This window comes from Sphaerodactylus townsendi, linkage group LG14, assembly GCF_021028975.2.
Source record: "Sphaerodactylus townsendi isolate TG3544 linkage group LG14, MPM_Stown_v2.3, whole genome shotgun sequence".
Lineage (NCBI taxonomy): Eukaryota > Metazoa > Chordata > Lepidosauria > Squamata > Sphaerodactylidae > Sphaerodactylus > Sphaerodactylus townsendi.
The window spans coordinates 39,063,724-39,084,773 of NC_059438.1; the positions used below are offsets into that span (position 1 = coordinate 39,063,724).

General features: G+C 44.4%; 1 protein-coding gene across 1 annotated transcript in view; it reads left to right on the forward strand.

Annotated features, from left to right (window-relative positions):
- The window catches only part of KIAA0232 (KIAA0232 ortholog), a 59,398-nt gene that overhangs the window by 19,970 nt on the left and 18,378 nt on the right, over positions 1-21,050 (forward strand). The window contains exons 2-4 of the mRNA XM_048515481.1: positions 1,581-2,090; positions 16,398-16,535; positions 18,895-18,961. Coding sequence (XP_048371438.1) covers positions 1,860-2,090; positions 16,398-16,535; positions 18,895-18,961 — 436 coding nt within the window. The 5' untranslated portion in view covers positions 1,581-1,859. The remainder of the gene's footprint in view (positions 1-1,580; positions 2,091-16,397; positions 16,536-18,894; positions 18,962-21,050) is intronic.

Consider the following 21,050-nt stretch of genomic DNA (forward strand, 5'->3'; position numbering starts at 1 on the left):
TTGAAGGATACAATACATCTAAAAGGTGTCACCAAGTTTTACAGAGCTACTCTACTGGCGTCTGGAACTTGAGCTCCTTCTTGGCCAGTTTCTTCTTGATGTCAGATGTCAAGCTAGTGTGGGGTAACAGATAAAGGGCTGAAATTTTTGCCCTTATTACAATTACTCGCTTGAGACCCTTCTCTCACCACCACAACCAAAGCGTGGTTGTGGCAGAAAAAGTATCTCATGCCTTCCTTTCTTGGCCTTTCTTTGCCATTTGGTTTCAGCAACTCACGTTTCTGTTCCAACATCACCATCTGTAATGTTGATCTTTGGCTTAGTTTGCAGTTCTTGATTCCTTTGGTAAACCGGTGGGGGGTGAGCTGAAAAAATGGGAAATCAGAAGCAAGCCCCACCCCCTCATGAATATAAAACCCAAGCAACACTCAACATCTCAAACACTCAACGAGGAAGTAAATGAAAGATACGGGCTTCTAATTTGTCACTTATGTATCTGCCGATGACAACTTATTTCACATCAGGCTTGTGTACCTTGTAGAGTTGCCACACAATGCCATTTTTTTTTTAAAAAAAATCTAAAAATGCATTATGCAGTGCTTGTATGCATTATTTAAATATTCATGTGGAATACTCATAACAAGCTGGAGTTCCTGCCAGGAATCGTGGGAGAGGAGAACATTTTGAGACCCCCCCCCTCCCCCGGAGAGCCTAAACCCGTGGTGGCGAACCTTTGGCACTCCAGATGTTATGGACTACAATTCCCATCAGCCCCTGCCAGCATGGCCAATTGGCTATACTGGCAGGGGCTGATGGGAATTGTAGTCCATAACATCTGGAGTGCCAAAGGTTCGCCACCACTGGCCTAAACTAACTTCCCCCTGTTCTTCAGCTGACTTTCAACTGCTCATCTTTTTGAGGGTGTTTACTTTTTCTTCGTATTTCTTTGTAGTATGTAAAAGCCCTTACCGTGTTTGTGTGTGGTCTAATATCGCTGCTTTTGTGGTTGGCACAGGACTGGTTAATTTAAGTACTGTGAATTGCATCAGTTAGTAGCTTTTGTAGTTTTTGTAATGCTTTCCCAAGGTCAGAAATAAGATGTATTGTCAAAGGCTTTCACGGCTGGATTCAACTGGTTCTGGTGGGTTTTCTGGGCTGTGTGGATGCATCTGTGGGACACAGTGTGTAACAGACTTCCCTCTGTGATGCACCTCTGAAGATGCCAGCCACAGATGCAGGCAGAACGTTAGGAACAAGATCCACCAGACCACGGCCACACAGCCCGGAAAACCCACCAGAATCAGAAATAAGAGTTTCTTAGCTTTAGGGATAGGAATATCGGTCACCTAATGCACTCACACACACTGGAGATCCTTCCAAGGCTCGGTTAAGTTTTCGCATTCTTAATATTGTCTTCAGGACCTGGTCTCAGAATCTTCTCTGGAAGAGGTTTGCCTTTTTGAAATAAAACGATAAGAGTTTTGGGAAGCCAAATCCATCGAGTTTGTTTTGTTTATCCTGCTTAATTGTTCCTTGTCTTGTGGATGGATGTCACAACTTCTTATTTTTTCCTCTTATAGGTCCTGCTGGGGATTTGCATCTGGCTTCAATGTGAAATTAAGGTAGAAAAATGCACACAAACATGTGTTTCCTGTTAAGATTTAGTGTACTCAGTGGTTATGCCTGAAGAGTGGGTCTTGTCTTTAGACGGATAACTGCCAGGAAATATAAATGATTGTCCTAGAAGTCAAGCTTCTCTCCTCCTTACTGGAGTGAAAAAAAAATCCACCTCCAGGTTCCCACGGAATATCATCTGCAGAAAATGCATCATGTTCTAAGGATGACCGCCACCTAGATTCATGCACCCAATCTGTACAGTTGTTGTGGATGGTTTGCCATCTGAAAGCTCCTCAATCTCCTGTCTGGGCCCTGTACCTGTTTCTGAAATGTCTCTGCTTCATGCTTTGGGCCCAGTGCAGACCTGGCTGGGACAAGAGCTAGAAAAATGTGGCATTGATGCCATGATTTATACTCGCTATGTCCTCAGTCTTCTGCTGCATGATAGTTATGACTACGACCTACAGGAACAGGTATTTACTTATTTTAGATGTGTTTTGAGTAAAAAAAAAAGAGTGCATGTTTTACTTGTGTAATGCATGTTGAAATTCTTGTATGTTCCTTGGTTTTAGTTTACAGCTTAAATAGTAAATGCTAAGAGAAGAGAAGAAAAAGATGTATCCTCGGATCCAGAGGACTGGCAAGTTTGGGGCATGTCCACAGGGCATTTGTCAGTGATCAGCGGATCACAATCTGCTTCAGAAAATCTGTCTCAAAAACAGTTTGCCATGTAGCACCAGAGGTACAGATCTTCAAAAGATGCAGAAAGCTTCCTTGGATACAAGGAACTAAGTGTCTGTAAAGTAAACTGTGGGATTTGTTTTTAATGAGTTGCTACATTAATGAAGAAGATTCTAAATTGGATAACCTATAAAAGAGCTAGCATGGTTTCTCAGTGAAGCATAGGTATGTTGAGGTTCCTCTCTCAGATACTATCTTTCAAATATCCTGCCTTATCTCTTCAGTTACAAGGTAGTTAACAAAGCAGCAAAGGCTATGAGGACCTAAAAACCTCATAACCATTCATCAACAAGATCAAAACAGAAGATAATAAAGAATGCCCCCAGATTTGCCAATGCCCCCAGATTTGCCTCCACCAGAGTATAACCAGAATAGAATCATCTTACATATCTTTTCTTTGAGGTGGGGCTGTGAGTGAATGGTAGAACATCTGCTTGGAATGTGCCGGGTTCTAGATCCAATCCCCACCATCTCCACTTAAAAGGGTGATACGACATACCCTAAAAAGCTGCTGTAGTCTGAGTAAGCAATACTGATCTTGATGGACCCAGGATCTGACTAAGGTGAGGCAGCTTCATATGAGTCTGTGTTCCTGGATTCATCCAATGAAGGCGCCCTCTGTAACGACCCTGGCAGGCTGTTCGAGAAGAATGGACCTATCACAGAAAAAGCTCATAACTGTACTGTTGCCAGATGGGCTTTCCTAGGAGATGGTACTACTGTGGAAAGGCTGTGTGGAGAGTCAAGTGGGTACACAAGCATGTACAGGGAGATGTGGTATTATAAATGAGGAACCTAAGCAGTGAAGGGCTTTAATGGCAGTAATCACCATCTTGAACTGGGCCTGGAGGCAAATACAGTATTAATCAGTGCAGGTGATGCTGGATGTTCCAATCAGCTGCCCTTAGACAGGAGTCTTGCTGCTGCATTTTGTGCCAATTGAAACTTGTGGTATATCTGCAAAGGGAGCCAGCATTATTATACTTTTCCACTCTAGAGATCACTGTAGTGTGAATCACTGTGACTAGGTCAGTAAATCCTAAATTAAGGACCATCTTACCAGCCAGATGTAATTGGATTAAGACACTTGTACCAGCAGTGCCAACTTGAGCAGCAGTGGCGTGGTGGCTAAGAGCAGGAGAGCAGGTGCACTCTGATCTGGAGGAACCGGGTTTGATTCCCAGCTCTGCCGCTTGAGTTGTGGAGGCTTATCTGGGAAATTCAGATCAGCCTGTACACTCCCACACACACCAGCTGAGTGATCTTGGGCTAGACACAACTTTTCGGAGCTCTTTCAGCCCCACTCACCTCACAGGGTGTTTGTTGTGAGGGGGGAACGGCAAGGAGATTGTGAGCCCCTTTGAGTCTCCTACAGGAGAGAAAGGGGGGGATATAAATCCAAACTCCTCCTCCTCCTCCTTCTTGTTTGTCCATCAACAAGCGTAAGAGTACTCTTAATTACCTTGTCCTACCAAGGAGACTTGAAGCTCTTTTAAGGGTGGTTAATTGACTTTGCCTTCCCATAAAGTCTGATGCATCAGCAGACTGTTTCACAAAGCAGCCAACTAGTTGCCCTGGAGGGTCAACAAGTGGAGCACAGAAGTCAAAGCCTCCCCTAGTTCCTGCCTCCTAGCACTAGTAATCACAGGTTTGCTGTCTCTGTATATGGAGGCTCCATTGATGGACCTGTCCTGCATGACTGTCTAGCTCTCGTTTAGAGCCATTTATGCTTGTGGCCATCACTGTGACTGCTAACAGTGAATTCCACCCTTTAATTACTTGTTGAGTAAAATATGTCTGTCCTGAGCCTGTTGCTCAAAAACAAAATCGGGTACAGTGGCTGCCCAATATAAAACAACACAAAGCTCACGTGCAATATTTAATGAAGAGCAAAAGTATGAAGAGTGTAAGTCATATACACTCCTATGACATAATATACTACAATGTAGTACTCAGTGTAGTCCTACTGTAAATACCAACATAACCAATCACCCATCAGTATAAGATAGCTTGTTCCAAGGAAACTAACCCCTTGCCATAACCCCTTAATACCAGGGAGGGAAAGTCATCAGTGAGCATCTATGATTAGAACAGTCAAATGCACGGATCACTGTAGCTGTCACTTGCATGCTACCAATCCCTTGACATAGGCTTCCAAATAGCTGGTATCCCAGTCTGTTGGGACCCAATATATACTCCCTGTGAAATTGTCACGGATGTGTTAAACAAAGCAGCAGAACGCAACCCGTGGTAAGCAGCATTTTCACAGGGCCTCTGGGTGAGGCTCGAATTGTAATGAAGGCCAACAACTAGCTAAAGATCTGGCAGCTGTGAAATCTTCCATAATAATAATAAATGTCTGTACTATTACAAATATTCAGCAATAAATACAATTATAAATATAGCAATAAATATAATAATAAATACATTCAATTAAAGTTGTATTATAAAGGTAGTAGAATGAAGTCGTAATTACATTATATGTATAAAAAGCTAACAGTGACTTTGTTAGTCATGCCCTAACGTGGAAACGACTGGACGGATCGCCCCCAAATTTTCACATGACGTCCCTCCCTGTTGCGGGCAGGTAATCGGACCTTCAAATCGCCGAAAGTCCATACCTGAGCCAGGTAAAACGTCTTTTTCCTGGCGCATCAGGCCATGAAGCTGGCTGTGTTTAACTGTCACCCTTAGAATGTTTGTGCAGCATGTCTGTGGCCTGAGGGGTTGGTATGCCCTTATAATGTTTGCGGAGATGGCCAGAGATGAGCAGTTAAAACAGTAAATTGGTAATACTGTTAGGTAATACGAGTGGAAGTGAAACACATACACATTTTGCTGTGTGAGACATCAGGTGGGGTTCCCCCCTTCACATGCAGGTAACTTTCACTCTCTGTGCCTCACCCACTGCTGCCACACAACACACATACTGCGAGCTGGAGTTTGCCTTTTTCTTCTAAGAAAATCCGCGGGGTGGGGGCTAACCAACACTACTGGGTCTGCTTCTTTTGCACATGGCCCTTTAAGAACCCAGGGAGCTGGCCTCGATCTGAGCGCCTCACCACCCTGCCTCTGCTGCCTAACTGGGATAGCGTCCTTGCCCCAGTTCTGCCTTACCCAAGCCAGGACTGTGCATGTCAGCCAGCCTCATGGACAGCGGGATTCACACTCTGGACAGTTCCATTGTGAAATGGGAAGGGTTACCTTATACTAAAAAAACAAGACACCACCATATAACAATGTGAATTGAAAAGGGAAAGAGGGATTCCATTTGACCACCCCAAAAGGCTATGCTGCAGATCATTGGACCTGCATGGACATCTGTATTGGTTGCAGACTGTGATGAGAAGGACAATTGCCACAACAACGTGTGGCCGGGCCCCACTAGTTTTTATTAAATGTTAAAGCTGCTACATCCAAAAGAAATAATCATAAAACGAAATTATACGTGAACCTAAAAAAACACTGACAAACACATTTAAAGAAATTTATGTTTAAACAATATTCTTATGAAAGCTTCATGGCTTGATGCGCCAGGAAAAAGACGTTTTACCTGGCTCAGGTATGGACTTTTGGCGATTTGAAGGTCCGATTATCTGCCCACAACAGGGAGGGACGTCATGTGAAAATTTGGGGGCGATCTGTCCAGCCGTTTCTGCGTTAGGGCATGACTAACAAAGTCACTGTTAGCTTTTTATATATATAGATAAAGCCTGAAAGTGAAGCAGAAATGTGTTAAATGAGACTCTTCAACTCGCATATGGTGATGTTTTGAATTAGTTTTGTTTGGTCTTTAATCTTTGAATTTTAGTTCTGATTGTCCATGGCAAAAGTAGCGAAAAAGATCAAAGTAGAAATGATAAGGGGTATCAGTGTAAACCTTCCTTATTTAATACGAAATTATGAGACGTATATATGCTGACACTTGTCATGTCTATTGAATAAAATTGGTATGTTTATGTATATATTCATGTATATGTATGTGTACACACACTCGTTCCTAAGCTCATTGACCAGTGGACTTCGGAAGGCACATCTCTTCTTCAGATGAACATTCTTGACTGTGCATCCTAAACTGCCCAAATATTTACGACCAAGAGGGTGGCTTCTGCTCTTAAGCACAATTTAGCTGGCAAGCGGTATCCAAATTGCATATTACAGTATTACAGTAATACAGTTATGTATTATTTATTGCAGATTCCTCTGAAGAAGCTTTTCGACAAAACGCATAGGGAATTCTAACTGAGCTAGCATGGTGCAATGGTTAAGGTAGCCGGGTAGGACCTGGGAAACTCGGGTTCAAATCCCCATTCATGCCTTGGAAACTCGTTAGGTTATCTTGGGCCAATCACACGCTCTTGGTCCTGATGCTGGCTAGTATTTGGAGGAGAGACCTCCAAAGCATACCAGGCTGATGTGGAGACGGTCAATGGCAAACCACCTCAAAACGTTTGTTGCCTTGAAAATCCTACAGGGTAGCCATGTGTGACTTGGTGGCAAAAAACCAAACTGTTCTGTTACTTTGCACCATTGGCCTTGGTCTTATTTTTAAATCTCCTGGTGACTTGTGTAGCCCTTTTATTTCTCCTCCATCTTGAAACACCATTCATTAAATGTGAAATGAAATGATTGTCTGCTTAGTCAATCTGCTAGCACAGGGGTAGGGAACCTGCGGCTCTCCAGATGTTCAGGAACTACAATTCCCATCAGCCCCTGCCAGCATGGCCAATTGGCCATGCTGACAGGAATTGTAGTTCCCTAAATCTGGAAAACTGCGGACTTCCCTAATAACATTATACTGGTCTTTGATGTGCTTTGCTTATATGGACTTTGACCCTAATCTATGCTGCCGCTGTGCTGGGTGGAAGACCTAGACTTGCGCTACTTGTTTCCATAGGCTTTCACTAAGTTATTGTCTGTTCTTCATAAGACATGATGGTTCCTGATCACATCCCAGAGCCTGCCTGGATCCCGTCTGATTCCCTTGATCTTGAGAAGACTGATGTCCCTCTTCCTCTCTGTACATTTCCATGTCCCTTGTGTCTATCTTCCCTGTCAGGTTGCTCCCCAGCCTGTCAGGCTCCTGCCTGTAAATACCTGGATTATGTTGGTGTGTTCCTTGTCCTTGGCCAGAATGGATAGTTGGTCTGGGACTGTCATCCCCTCTTTAGATATATCTTCTTCCTTATCAGAAGAAGTTTAGTTCCCCCCGAGTCCTGGTAGGAAGGATCTGGGCAGAAAGGATCTGAGAGGGGCGGGGGTCTGGTACCACCATTTGTACTGTGCACCTTAATCAGCCAGAGCTAGTTTCCTGCAACCTGCCCGCTATCTGATCAATCCTTCCTGCCTCCTCAACTGAAATCCACAAGAAGAGGGAGAATGTGATCTGGAGGAGGACCTTGAACGATATCTTGTCCAGCTTGTTCATGGGAAAAGTGTAACTTGCCCTTGCTTCCCCCAGTGTTGCATGGCAAAGGCTGCATGGTCTTTTTTTTTTTTAGCGGGATTGAAAAGGAGGTGTCTGTAAATCTCCTGGTGACTTGTGTAGCCCTTTTATTTCTCCTCCATCTTGAAACACCATTCATTGCTCCATCCCACTGAGTTCTCCACTGCACTGAGCATGAGCAGTTGCCATTTGTTGGCATGGAGGATCTTCCTACCAAAATTGGCCACTGCTGCTGAGGCATTGTCTGAGGAGCATTTGACTCGTGCAGCTTCTTCCTCTTGCGGCTGCTGCTCTTCTGCCATTGACTGCTCTTCTGCAGGTCTACGCTTGGTTGACCTTACTGGGGAATAGTCCCTTTTCCACAGTAAATATCAGAAATTTGTGATTCTGAGATAAAATTTCACTTTAAAGTAGGCACCTATGAGTTAGAGCCAGGGGTCTGCAACCTGCGGCTCTCCAGATGTTCATGGACTACAATTTCCATCAGCCCCTGCCAGCATGGCCAGACAGAAAGGGAAGTATAGGTACGCAGATTACCAACCTGTGCTTGCATAAAGTAGACAATCTAAAACATAATGTGGGAGATTTTCAATAACTAGATTCCTTCGCATACCAAGACACTGAGATAACGGGATTTGAAAATGTAGCCCAGTAAATATAGCCGATGGCACTGTTTGGAATCTTATGGATGTAAATGCTTTGTCACTTCATGCAGAGCCTAGAAACACATTTATTGTTAAAATAATCCAAGGTGATCTTGCCTCAGATTCTGATAAATGGATATGCTTGCTGTTTGATACTGATCCTTATGTGTCCTACAGACACTGGCAGCAAGGAAGGTCAGAACGAAAGAGTCTACAAAGAAAGTTATCTACTCTTGAGTGCTTGAAAATGTTTTATTAATAAAAGATTGCATTTTAACGTGTGTTGCAAGGTTAAATCTCGTTTGCTTGTTTTTGTCTTCCCCTTTTCCATACAGCTTCATTTCCAAGTAGTCCCTTCTCCTCCCAAAAATGGGAGGATGTCTACCGCTAGTGCACAGTTCTATCGTTCAGCTACTGTGCTGCCCCAGGGTCTTTTCTGCAGCAGCCCCAAATCCCCTGTCACCCAGGTCTGAATTTTGGGGATTTTGGGTTGCCACAGGAGGGGGAGGGGGGAAAATCATGCTGTGCAGGTGTAAGTCCTTGTGCCCATGGAAATGTTACTGATTCAAACGATAGTATGAAATGATGATCTCACTGAAACATCAGACCACTACAGGTATCCCTTTCTTCTAACACAATATAACTTTTGCACCATCATACTTTACCAAGTTCTCTCTCTCTTTCTCTCTCTCTCTCTCCTGTCTCTTTCTCTCTCTCAAGTAGACTGATAGATCTGTAAATTGTCCTGGCCCAAGCATGCAGAATTTATTATTAATTAGCGCTGGTAGATATAATGAAATATGAAAATGTACTATATGATACTTAGTAGGCAGGGATCGTACCCTGCTGAATTTTATAAATGTTTCAAGCCCAGGTTCATTACAATTGTCAATGGACTTAATGCAGAAAGGGACTGTCTCAAGAACATGGAAAGGTGGAAGGATAATATCACTGACTGGGGTAGGAAACATTGCAATTGGGAACTAGACTTAATAAAATCTCAGGAACCTATAATTGGACCCAGTGGATTTGTGCAAATAGGTGTATCACAGACAGCATCAATGGAGCACTTTGCTGTTCATTTGCTGTTCAAACAATAAAATACCTGTTGTCTTCCTAGATGCAGAGAGAGCCTTTAATGACTGGAGGAACAATGTATTTTGCAATTGCTGTGTCTAACGAACAGTACTATACTGTGTTCCTACAGCACAAATAAAGTTAAATGGATTTAGAAGTGATGACTTGCAGATTGAGAGGAACTTGGCAAGGATATCCATTGTCCCTGCTTGTGTACTCTCTATAGATCTTTATGCAGAGGCAGCTAGAAAATCTCCAGAAATGAAGGGAGTCTGAATTTCAAATGCGGCACAAAAATAAATCTTCGTGCTGTTGCTAGTGGAGGAATTCCAGGGCCGCAATGTAGAGGAAGGCAATGGCAATGGCGAACTCCTCTGTAAGTCTCTTGCCTTGAAAACCCTACCCACAGGGTCACCATAAATCAGCTGTATAAACTTTATAAACAAACAATGGATTTTGTGTAATCCATCATTTTAAGCACTGCAGTATTGAACTGCTATCTACTGTGAAGTATCACAAGTAGGAAAAAATCAGGGAGCCAAAACTCAGATTCAGTATTTATATTACTGTTACTTAAAAGTAGTTTGAAATCTCTATCCCCACCAATGCAAGGGACTTACAAGACCCACATTTAAAGTCAAAATCTGTTTAAGCAAGCGAGTTGAGAAAGTGGTAGAAAATTTGATGTGTTCTGGGATTTGCTGGAATACAGAGACAATCCTGATTTGTTTTCAAATCCTTCCCTGTTTGACAAAGACCTGTGTAAGGTCTGGGGGAAAGGTGCATGTCTTTGAGAACCCTGAAATACTTAACCTCAAGAGAGCTTAGTGGTACCAGATTTAAGACTTTTCAAGGAGGGATCACCCTTAAAACCTTACTGTTTTATATGGAACATTGCGTACCAGGAGTGAAGTGTTTAGATATGAAATAAACACAGCCCTTCCACTGTCGGTGCAGGACACACGAGCAACTTGGAGTAATTGGTACAGGAGTATAACACCAGTGGATTTTCCAATTTCTACCTTTTTCTAGCAAAAATGCTTCTCCCTAGCATAAATAGTAATGTTTTCCAGACATTTTTGTCTAAACAGGAGATCCAAAATCCAGTAATATCATGATCCTATGGTACCAGTATTTACAAATGTTAAGGTCAGATGCACTCATTTTCAAGGGGTTATTTCTATCATGAATGAGATATTGGCAACCCAAGAAATTATGGTGTTTTTTAAACTTAAAGGCTCTTAAATTTTATCAAGGGAGTCAATGATTGATCTTGATCTCATTCTCTTGCTCTTCCTACTATACTGCTGATTTTATGAATAAAATTTGGGGGAGGAGAGTGGGTTGCGGTGAGAAGGGAATCAATCAATGAAGGTCACATCTGACTTATGGCAATCCCACAGGATTTTCAAGGCAAGAGATATTCAGAGGTGGTTTGTCATTGCCTGCCTCCGCATGGGCTCAGAGAGTTCTGTGACTGGCCCCAGGTTACCCAGCAGGCTTCATGTGGAGGAACTGGAAGTCAAACCCAGTTCTCCAGATTAAAGTTTGCCACTCTGAACCACTGTACAACACTGGCTCTCGGTCAATCACTACACATTGTTAACAATGCTTGTTTCTATAACAGTATGGTTAGACATCAGCTATGTGTTGTTGTTTTTTAATTGGGTCTGGTATTTGGACTTCTATGCCACATAAGACATCATCACTCAGTATTAAAGAACTTGATCTATAAAATTATATCTTGTTGATACATCACATTAATTATTTTCCACAGTGTCAATCATATATCCTAGAGCATGTTGGAGAAAAATGTAGCTACATAAATGGCAAATCTGAACAGAATTACACCTAAGTTCACTGACTTCAGTGCATTCTGCACTTTGCTTAAAGGCTCTAGGCATGAACACTGATAAAAATAATATTGGTAATTTTGGCTTTGGGGTTTTTTTAACCCAGAAATTTTCAGTAAAGCCAAATAAAACCAATATCTATTACTGAAAATATTTGGCTTAAAAAACCAGAACTTTGGTGCCTTGGGAAATGGGGTGGGTGGGTGGTGGGCAGAACTGCTCTCGCTGGCACTTTTGAAGCCCCAGCTAACTCAGCGCCACGCGCAGGATCTTGCCCACCCTTCCCCCACCGATGCTTCTCAAACCCTGCAGGTCTTAAAATCCACCGGCAGGAGATCGATCCTGCCTGTGGCTCCGAGCTGGCAGTTTTTCTTCAGCATAGTCAATGTAGTTCAGGGGTGTCCAACTCTGGTGCTCCACATGCTCATGGACTATGATTCCCATCAGCCCAGTTGGTCATGCTGGCAGGGACTGATGGGAATCATAGTCCTTGAACATCTGGGGCACCAGAGTTGGACACTCCTGATGTAGTGTGTCCAACTGCTTAGAGCAACATTTTGAACTGGTTCAATAAAAGTTATGCTTATTGTTCACTCAGTATTTATTTTTAACAGTTTCCTGTGAAGTCTTGTTAGCATGCTGCAGGAAAGTAAAGTTATTGACAGGAGTGACTTTTAAATCAGTGTTTTTCCTGTGTTAGGAATGTTGGCTAGCTGTCACTGTTTAAAACTTTGGAATAACAATATTAAAACTATATGACCAGGATTATCAGAATGCTGGAGTATAACAGGTTAAGAATGTTGAACTATTTGTGTATAGGGCGGTATAAAAGTCTAAATAATAAATAACATAATATAAATAAATAAATAAATAAATAAATAAATAAATAAATAAATAAATAAATAATTGTTTATTTGACCTAAAACTAGCATGCTTTTGGAAAGTGTGTTTGAATGAAATCTTTGCAACTTTGAATCACAATAAATATTGAATGAAAACACAAACGGTAGTGGTGTTTGCTTTGTTGACTAGATCATATCCAAAAGTTATTTTTATATCCAAAAATAAACGTTTGGATATGATCTATTCAACAGAGCAAACACCACTACCATTTGTGTTTTCATTCAATATTTATTGTGATTTATTGTGTGCAGTTATTCAAAGTCCACTTTGACATGAGCCTGAAGGAAATCAAGTGGATAGTCTTAACTGTTTCCCAACTTCCTTAAGCATCCTTTTTTTTATCTACAGTCACTTGAAACATTAAACTTTTTTGGTAGCAATAAACTTTCTGAGGTGCTCTACCATGTGCAAAAACAGCTTAAAATTAGGTGACCCCCATTGGGAATCAATATTTATTCAAAGCTGTAAAGGTTTGGTGTGCGGACCCTGTACTCCTACAGCTGAATAGCAGTTGGATAGGAAGAAAGGGAATCCTAGGTTCAAGGGAAGGGAGTTGCAGGAAAGTCACGATGAGGAGTGGAGCTGAGGTGCCTTCCTGTGAAAGTAGAGCAACTAAAGAAGTAGACTGCAGCCAGTGTCCTCTCAGCTCCCTTAAACAAAATAAAACTAAGGTGGTGTTATGTTCTCTCAACATAATTCTTCAGCTCTAGAATGAGGGCAGTCATTTTTTCTTGAGGGTTTGTATTGATTGGAGGAATTGACCAGTTTGAGCTTGTGATTTTAAATCTTCTGAACTTAGGTCAGTAGTGGCAAACCTTTAGCACTCCAGATGTTATGGACTACAATTCCCATCAGCCCCATGCAGTCTTACCTCCATACTAGGCTTCCATCTTTATTTCCAGATAGTCCCATTTCTATATTATCAGCTTTAAACTGCTCCTCAAAACTAACTTTTCCCATGAAGGCTACGTCTTAACAGCTTAATCCTAATTTCCAAGTGAAAAACTCTCTGTTCACGTTACTGTATTAGTCTCACTCATTAACCCTTCCCTCCCCCAACTCATCTTCCCACTAAATGTGCTGTTAAGCTTCCCAAGTCGGGGGTCCATTCTTGGTGATGCTGAAGATTATCATGACACAGGAGTTAGTTTTGAGGAGCAGTTTAAAGCTGATAGTATAGAAATGGGACTATCTGGAAATAAAGATGGAAACCTAGTATGGGAATAAGGCTGTTGGGGTGTATAGATTTTGTATGATATGTGGAGGGGGCTGGAGTGTAGGAAGTTGAGAGGGAGAGTTACGTATTCTAGGCATTTGCCGCAGAGTTTTGTATAGAGGTGAAAGTGTAAGTTTTGTTGGTCAAAGTGTGTGGGGATCAGTTTGAATTGAGGGGTGAGAAGTAACATGTCTTTTCACGATGGTATCTAGAGGAGAGACATAGCAGTAACAAATACATTTGTTGTTGTTCCTGGTATCTGATGAAGGGAGCTTTAACTCTTGAAAGCTCATACCCCAAAAATCTTTCTGGTCTTTAAAATGCTACCATACTCGAATCTAGCTCTTCATATGCTGATCACCATCTACTCATGAAACCATCTCCTTGTTCTTTGCTACAGCAAAAGCAGAGGATGCTTGCCCATTTTGCAGGATGTATGGTGGTGGTCAGTGGATATTGCCAAGGAGGGAGCGCTTTTGGAGAAAATATGAGCATTTTGTTCTTGGATGTTGTGGAGTTTGACACAGGGGTGAGACAGGCACACAGAGGCGAAGTTCTGGATGGATTGGGTGTCATCAGTGTACAGGTAGTACAGAAGCTCATGGAATTTGATGAGGTGGTTTATGGGTAGGTTGTAGAGAGAATCGTTGAGGACCAAGAACCACACCCTGAGAAAGTGCTCCCTCCCCAGTAATCCCCGTACACAAGAGCATTCAGTGGATTTGATGGGCAGTAGAGTTAGGACAGACAAGGGGAAGTGCTTCTCCACTCAAAGAGCAGTTTACAGAATTCCCTGCCTCAGAATATAGTGATGAGCCCTGGTTTAGTCATGTTTGAGAAGGGATAGACAAATTCATGGAAGGTAAATCTGCCAGTTCCATCAAATGGAACTTCTGTATTCAGAAATAGCAACTCTGCATACTCGTGTTTGGGGGCCTTTGCCTACATAAGAACTAACATAAGAACTAGTCCAGCACTCTGCTACTCGCAGTGGCCCACCAGGTGCCTTTGGGAGCTCACATGCAGGAGGTGAAAGCCATGGCCTTCTGCTGCTGCTGCTCCCAAGCACCTGGTCTGCTAAGGCATTTGCAATCTCAGATCAAGGAGGATCAAGATTGGTAGCTATAGATCGACTTCTACTCCATGCTCTGCTTGTAGGCCTTCTGAAGGCATTGTTGTGACCACTGGACTCAGATCGCTAGGCTGGATGGACAACTGGTCTGATACAGCATAGCCGTTCTTATGAGGGGAACAGCTAAGAAGGAGGTTTACTCTAGACAAAATTTTGAACACACAGTCTGGGGAGTCCCAAATGGGGCTAGTGTGTCAGAAACCTTCAGGTATAGAGGAAGTCATGGGGATTAGAGATGTCAACTGTATCAAAGACAGCAGAGAAAGGGAAGTCATGGTGCAGAGCTTTGGCTCCGGCAGTAGGGATTGTAATTTCAACCAGGACTACTCCAGCACAGAGGAGAAAAGTTGGGTTATAGGAGATCAGGTTAGGGGTTGGAGTTTACAACTCAAGCCTGCAGGAGAAAGCAGTTTCAGTTTGGAGTTTAGGAGGAAAATGGAGTTTGAATTATAGGCGGGTAGCAGGATGTGTCAAAAGAGAACATGAGTGAAAGTGAGATGTCTGAATGCAACAATGGTCGAATTCCCACTGGAAAATTTTTACGCAGATCAAAACCAGTTCGTTGTGAAACTGTGTCCTCTTCATCGGAGTTTCTACCTCCCCACCGCAGCGTGCACACAGCAGATACACCTGGTTCCAGAACTCTTAGCAATCCCCACTCCCAGGCGAACTCGCTACACTGGTCTCCCCTGATTGGCTGGCATGCCTTGATGGGGCGGGACCTTTTCCCCCACAGAAACGTACCTTGTTGGGGCAGGAGTGCAAAAAAAGCTAACTTTTTAAAGTTTAACGTTTAACTGTGTGAACTGTTAACCGTTCAATTGTGTGAACATTTAAAGATTCAACAGTTACAAGTTTGACCGGTTAACGTCCTTCCGCGTCCCCTTCTGCTCTCGCTCGCCGATTGCAAAAGCAAAAACGAAAGCCAGGAAAGGTTGGCTGCACACGCACTGCTTCAGCGCCGGCAGAGCGCTGACTGGTTGCCCGATTTTTGCGTCCCGCTCCTCGGCGGGAAACGAGTCAGGGTTTCAACCCTTGTCCCTCCCCTCAGATCAGCTCTGAACCGTGCCAGTGAGGTTTATCCCACTTGCAAGCAGGTCCCGATGGGAAGCGGAATAAGGGGGAGAATGATCACCAGAAACGGGAAGAATCCATGTCTGCCGCGCAAGCAATGGGGAGGTTTGTTGAAGCAGCGGATTTACTCGTAAACCACCTTGTAGGACGCAATGTAGACAAGAACTGATAGACACCCAGTCACCAGTGCAGTTCTTTTTATTGCTGTCTACTAACAAAGTGCTTTGCCAGACCACAGGTGTTTTTAGGCACACATCACACTGCTGTCTGCTAACTATATTAAAAAAATGGTACCAATCAGGTGCCCTCGCCTTATCAGGTTTGCACACGGTACAAGTTGTGCACTCGGTACTAATCTGCACACGGCACCTGTTAGAAGGAGGGTCCAGCTGTCATTTAGATTTTGCTCATCTAAACATTTACAAATGTTCTGACAAGGCTGTCCTTGAAACCTGGTTAGTTTGTGTCCTGAAACCTGGCTAAGAAGGTAGTGGGGATTCGACCAATGAGGGAGACATATGGAAGTGGAATTGATATGTAGAAGGCCTGATAAGTCCTATTTCTACCTTTCTGGTCAAGACCTTTTTCTTTTCCCTCAGCATTGGAAAAGCATCATCTTATAGATGATATCAAGTGAAATATTCTAGTTATTTTTTTAATACTCTCTGCCTTTTTTCTTTTTTCTTTTTTTTAGGAGAATGACATCTTCCTGGGCTGGGAAAAGGGAGCTTACAAGAAATGGGGAAAGAGTAAGAAAAAGTGCTCTGATCTAACACTAGAAGAAATGAAAAAGCAGGCTGCTGTTCAGTGTCTTCGCTCCGCTTCCGATGAAGTAAGAACTAGCGCAACTGTTGGGCTGCACTGAATTCCTTTCTCTGGGGTAGATAAAAACGACCATGTGGGCAATGTCGATATTTATTTGCAAATCAGTATGTTGTAGTCATAGCGATCAAGGCGTGAAAGTGTTCAGAAACACATTATGAAGCGTGTGGTTGGTTTAAGTGTTTCTAAGTGACTCATTCCCTAACCTCAGGAGCTGAGCAGGGTCAGCCTTGGTCAGTACTTGGATGCGTTTTCATCACGCTGTCCATGACAACCGCAAGATCTCTTTCGGTCTCCGTCTCAGCTTGACGTCCTCCGACCTCAAGACTCTCATTTTCCAAAAAAGCAAAGGAGCTATCAGCACAGGCGCGAGGCAATTCCAGCAGGGTCCTAAGGATCTCCTCTGCCTGCCTTTCTGGCCGTTTCCGCACGGCCACGCTGGGTCATGTACGCTGACCCAACCCGGGACCGTTCGCACGAATGGTCCCGGTTGCGACGGGGAAGACGGCACAGCCTCCGCACAGGCTGTGTCGTCCCCCAAACGCCTTACCGTGTCCTCCAGCCTCCTGCGCATTGCACAGGCCAGAGGACACGCCCCCCCCTGCCCTTCATGACAGCTCAGGAAGTGCTTGGGGCAGGGGGGGATTGTGCCCCTGGAGCTGTGCGGTAGCGCCAGGGAGGCTGGAGGGACATGGTAAAGCGTTTGAGGGGGGGGGGGAAGGGCACCCTCCAGTTGCTGCCGTTCCCAAAAACCTCGCTTGGGAAGCGAGGTTGGGAAACAGCGGCTTCGTGCCGCTGGGGAGGCGCGAGGGCGGCGCGGCTGCGATGCAGCTATGCTCCCCCTGCGGACGGCGTTGTTGCCATCCCCAGGGCGCTGTAAAAGGCCCATGCGGAAAGGGCCTCTGTCTCTTTCTTTCAGCTTCTGCAGGTCAGCAATCTTAGCTTGGAGGGGACGAACCTGTTCTCTGAGAGCCAAAAGCTCTATGCATCGAGCACACACCCACCATTTTTGTTCAATGGGCAGATGACTATACATACAATACTCATTGCCAAGCAGTGGGTACCCCCACCCCGCTGCTGGCCTTTTAACTTGATAGCTTCTTTGGTTGTTTAAATGTGTTAAGGGTATGCAAGAGATAGTATCCAAAACTACGCAGGAATTTTATTCCAAGAAATTTAATCTGGCGTAGCCAGACTTCCGTACTCAATGCTGAACTCACACCAGCTTTATTAATCTCTTCTTGTTTAAACAAGATTTGCCTCTTGCTCCCCCACACATTCCCCTCCCAAACATCCATGTTTAACTCCATCTGTTAGTGGCTCTGTTCATGTGCTGTTTGGCATGCTGTGAAACAGCTTGGCTTTGGTTAACTCTGCTTACAGCTAGAACTAGTAGCTCCTGCCCCAAGCAGCAGAGAGTAGCAGGCTTTCAAATGATTCACTTCAGCCAGCAAGAGCACCCTCCCAGGGAACCACCCTCAGAATCTCCAGGTATCTGCAGAAGTTTGTAAGCCAGAACTGATGACTTGATTTGTCTCCTGCAAGGCAGGTGGAAAGAGAGAATCTTTATTCTTTCTTAGTCTTTTGGCACCAAGGTGAACTTTGACAAATGTAGTCCTCCAAGTGTCCCGTGTGACATGGCATCATGGATGCTGTGGAAACAAGGAGGGGAAAGAGGCGAGGGGAGTAGCTCTGCTTATCCACTGACAACATCTGTCCACTGGTTGAGAAGTAGTAACGGACAACAGAAGTGTAACTTGTTGTACACCTGCCTTGGTTATTATGATGAGAAGTAGTAACCTCAGCTCTCAGTGGATGTGGCTGGGAAGGGGTCAGCTTTTACAAATGGCTGGAGAACATGGTTGACTATAATTTCAGTATATGGAAGGTTTGAGCTGTCTCAGTAAATTCTCTGGAGGTTTCAAAGATTGCCATTTACATTTACATGATCCCCACCCCCTTGTTTTTGTCTGATGTCAAAGAGTAAGTCAACTTAACTGCCATTTTCTACCAATATTTGCGCTCTGTTCATTATTTTGATATCTTGTATAGCTTTCTATATCACAGTAAGTGTCCTGAACAGATTGTTTAGAGTTGCCTTACACTTTGCACCTGGACATAATTATGAATGGAATGCTAACTGGTGTAGTGTAAAAACTAAGGTGATTGGCAAGAGCTGCAGGAAGCCTATGCTGTAAGTATCTCCTCGACCCACCCCCACACTCCAGATATCTATAAGATGAGGATGATACTGGTGTACCATATTTGATCAGATTGGACAATGTTTATGAATGTCTTTGAACACTTGAAAATGATAAAGAGGGATTTAACTGGCTGTCGAATAATGTCCATTATTCATTATTCTACAGAGCTCCGGGATTGAGACTTTAGTGGAAGAGCTCTGCTGCAGACTAAAGGATCTCCAGAGTAAACAAGGTGAGAACTTCTTTTGAACTAATCTGTTTCATAGGTTAGATCTCTCTAAATCAGGTCAGTGCCTTTCACAAGGTAATAGTGTAGATTCTGCTGCAGTAACTTAAATGTTAGGCCCTTTCTGCACGGGCCATAAACAGCGTCCTAGGGATGGCAAAAACGCCGTCCCTGGGGAGCTGTTTGCATGGGAGGCGCTGCTGCATTTCAGCAGCGCCGCCCTCGCTCCCCCCCTCCCCAGCGGCGCAAAGACACTGCTTTCAAACCTTGCTCCCTGAGCAAGGTTTTTCGGAAGCAGTGTCTTCCAACCACCACTGTGCGAACAGCAGCGGCTGGAAGGTGCCATCCCCCCCCCCTTTCCTGAACTCCTTACCGTCCCCTCTGGCCTTCCGGCGCATCTCACAGGCCAGGGGACACGCCCCCCCTGCACTGCATCTCCAGAGCTGTTGCGCAGGGTGGGGGGGGCGTGTCCCCTGGCCTGTGCAACGCACCAGAAAGCCGGAGGGGATGGTAAGGCGTTTGGGAGATGGCGCAGCCTCTGCGCAGACTGCGCCGTCTTCCCCACCCCTACTGGGACCGTCCGTGCGAACGGTCTCGGGGTGTGGGTGCTTTGGCGTCGTTTATGCCGACGCACCCCTGCAGCGTGACCATGCGGAGACGGCCTTAGTTTCTACAGATAGCAATCAAAGTAATAAACCACGAGATGCACCAACCGGAACGTTCTTCCTCTGTCATAATACTAGAAATTGTGGGCCCCTGGCTTGGTTGTCCTGGGGAGCTTCAACTCTCATGCTGAGACTGCCTTGTCAAGAGTGGTTCAGGCCTCCAAGATAACCACAGGTCTGTCTCGGGTAATGACTGATCCTACACATTATTCGGGTCACACTCTTGATCTGGTATTTTGTTCTGGGCAGGAGGAGTGGAGGAACAGGCAACAGTTCCTCAGTTATGGACAGATCACTCCTTGCTTGTGTTTAGACTTACAGCCACACAGCCCAAAAAAGTCAGTTCATCCAACATAGGCTCATCAGTAGTTATTGCCACAATGACTAAAGGTGCTTTCACACATTCTGAATAACACACTTTCAATCCACTGTAAGGCCTCTTCCACACCTGCAGAGTAATGCACTTTCAGTTCACTTTCAGTGCACTTTGTAGCTGGATTTTACTGTGCGAAGTAGCAAGATCAATTTGCAAACTGGTGTGAAAGTGAATTAAAAGTGCATTATTCTGCATGTGTGGAACAGGCCCTAGAATCACTTGCAAGTGGATTTTGCCGTTTCGCACAGCTGCAAAGGGCATTGCAAGCAGATTAAAAGTGTATCATTTGGCCTGTGTGAAAGCGTCCTAATCAGCAGCAGTCATCCTTTGAAAACAGGGGCTGCAGGGGGCAACCTGGGTGTAGGACTTGGCCTCTCTGCCCAGCTCGTAGGTGTTTTGAAGGTGTCTGGTAACTGGAAAACAGGTTGCAGGACTGTGTGAGCCATTGGTCCGGTCTAGCAGAGTTGTTCTGAGGTTCGTGTGTTCCATGTTGCTGTGGACAGTTTTGGTGCCCTTGGACTTGGTGTATAAACTAGCAACTCCAGCTTTCAAAAAGTTCAAGTTAACTGTTTCAGTATGGTTGACATCTGTGAACCTGTGACATCTATCAGTTTGTCTCCAAATGCATGCAGTACTACAGGATTAAACCTCCAGATTAGACTATTGCAACTCGCTCTACGCGGGCCTTCCCTTGCATCTGATTCAGAAATTGAAACTGGTCCAGCATACGGCGGCTCGCTTGCTTACAGGTGGTGCCATTAGAGATCATATTTTACCTGTGTTGCACCTCCTGCACTGGCTCCCGGTTGAATTCCGAATCGTCTTCAAGGTTTTGGTTTTAACCTTCAAGGCCTTATGCGGTCTGGGACCCTTGTACCTGCGGGACCGTCTGGCCCCATATGTCCCATCTCGGCCTCTGCGTTCGGCAGAGGCCAATTTGCTGGTGGTTCCTGGCCCCTCCATGATGCGGCTGGCCTCTACCCGGGCCAGGGCTTTTACAGCCCTGGCCCCTGCCTGGTGGAATGCTCTCCCTCCAGCTGTCCGGGCCCTGTGG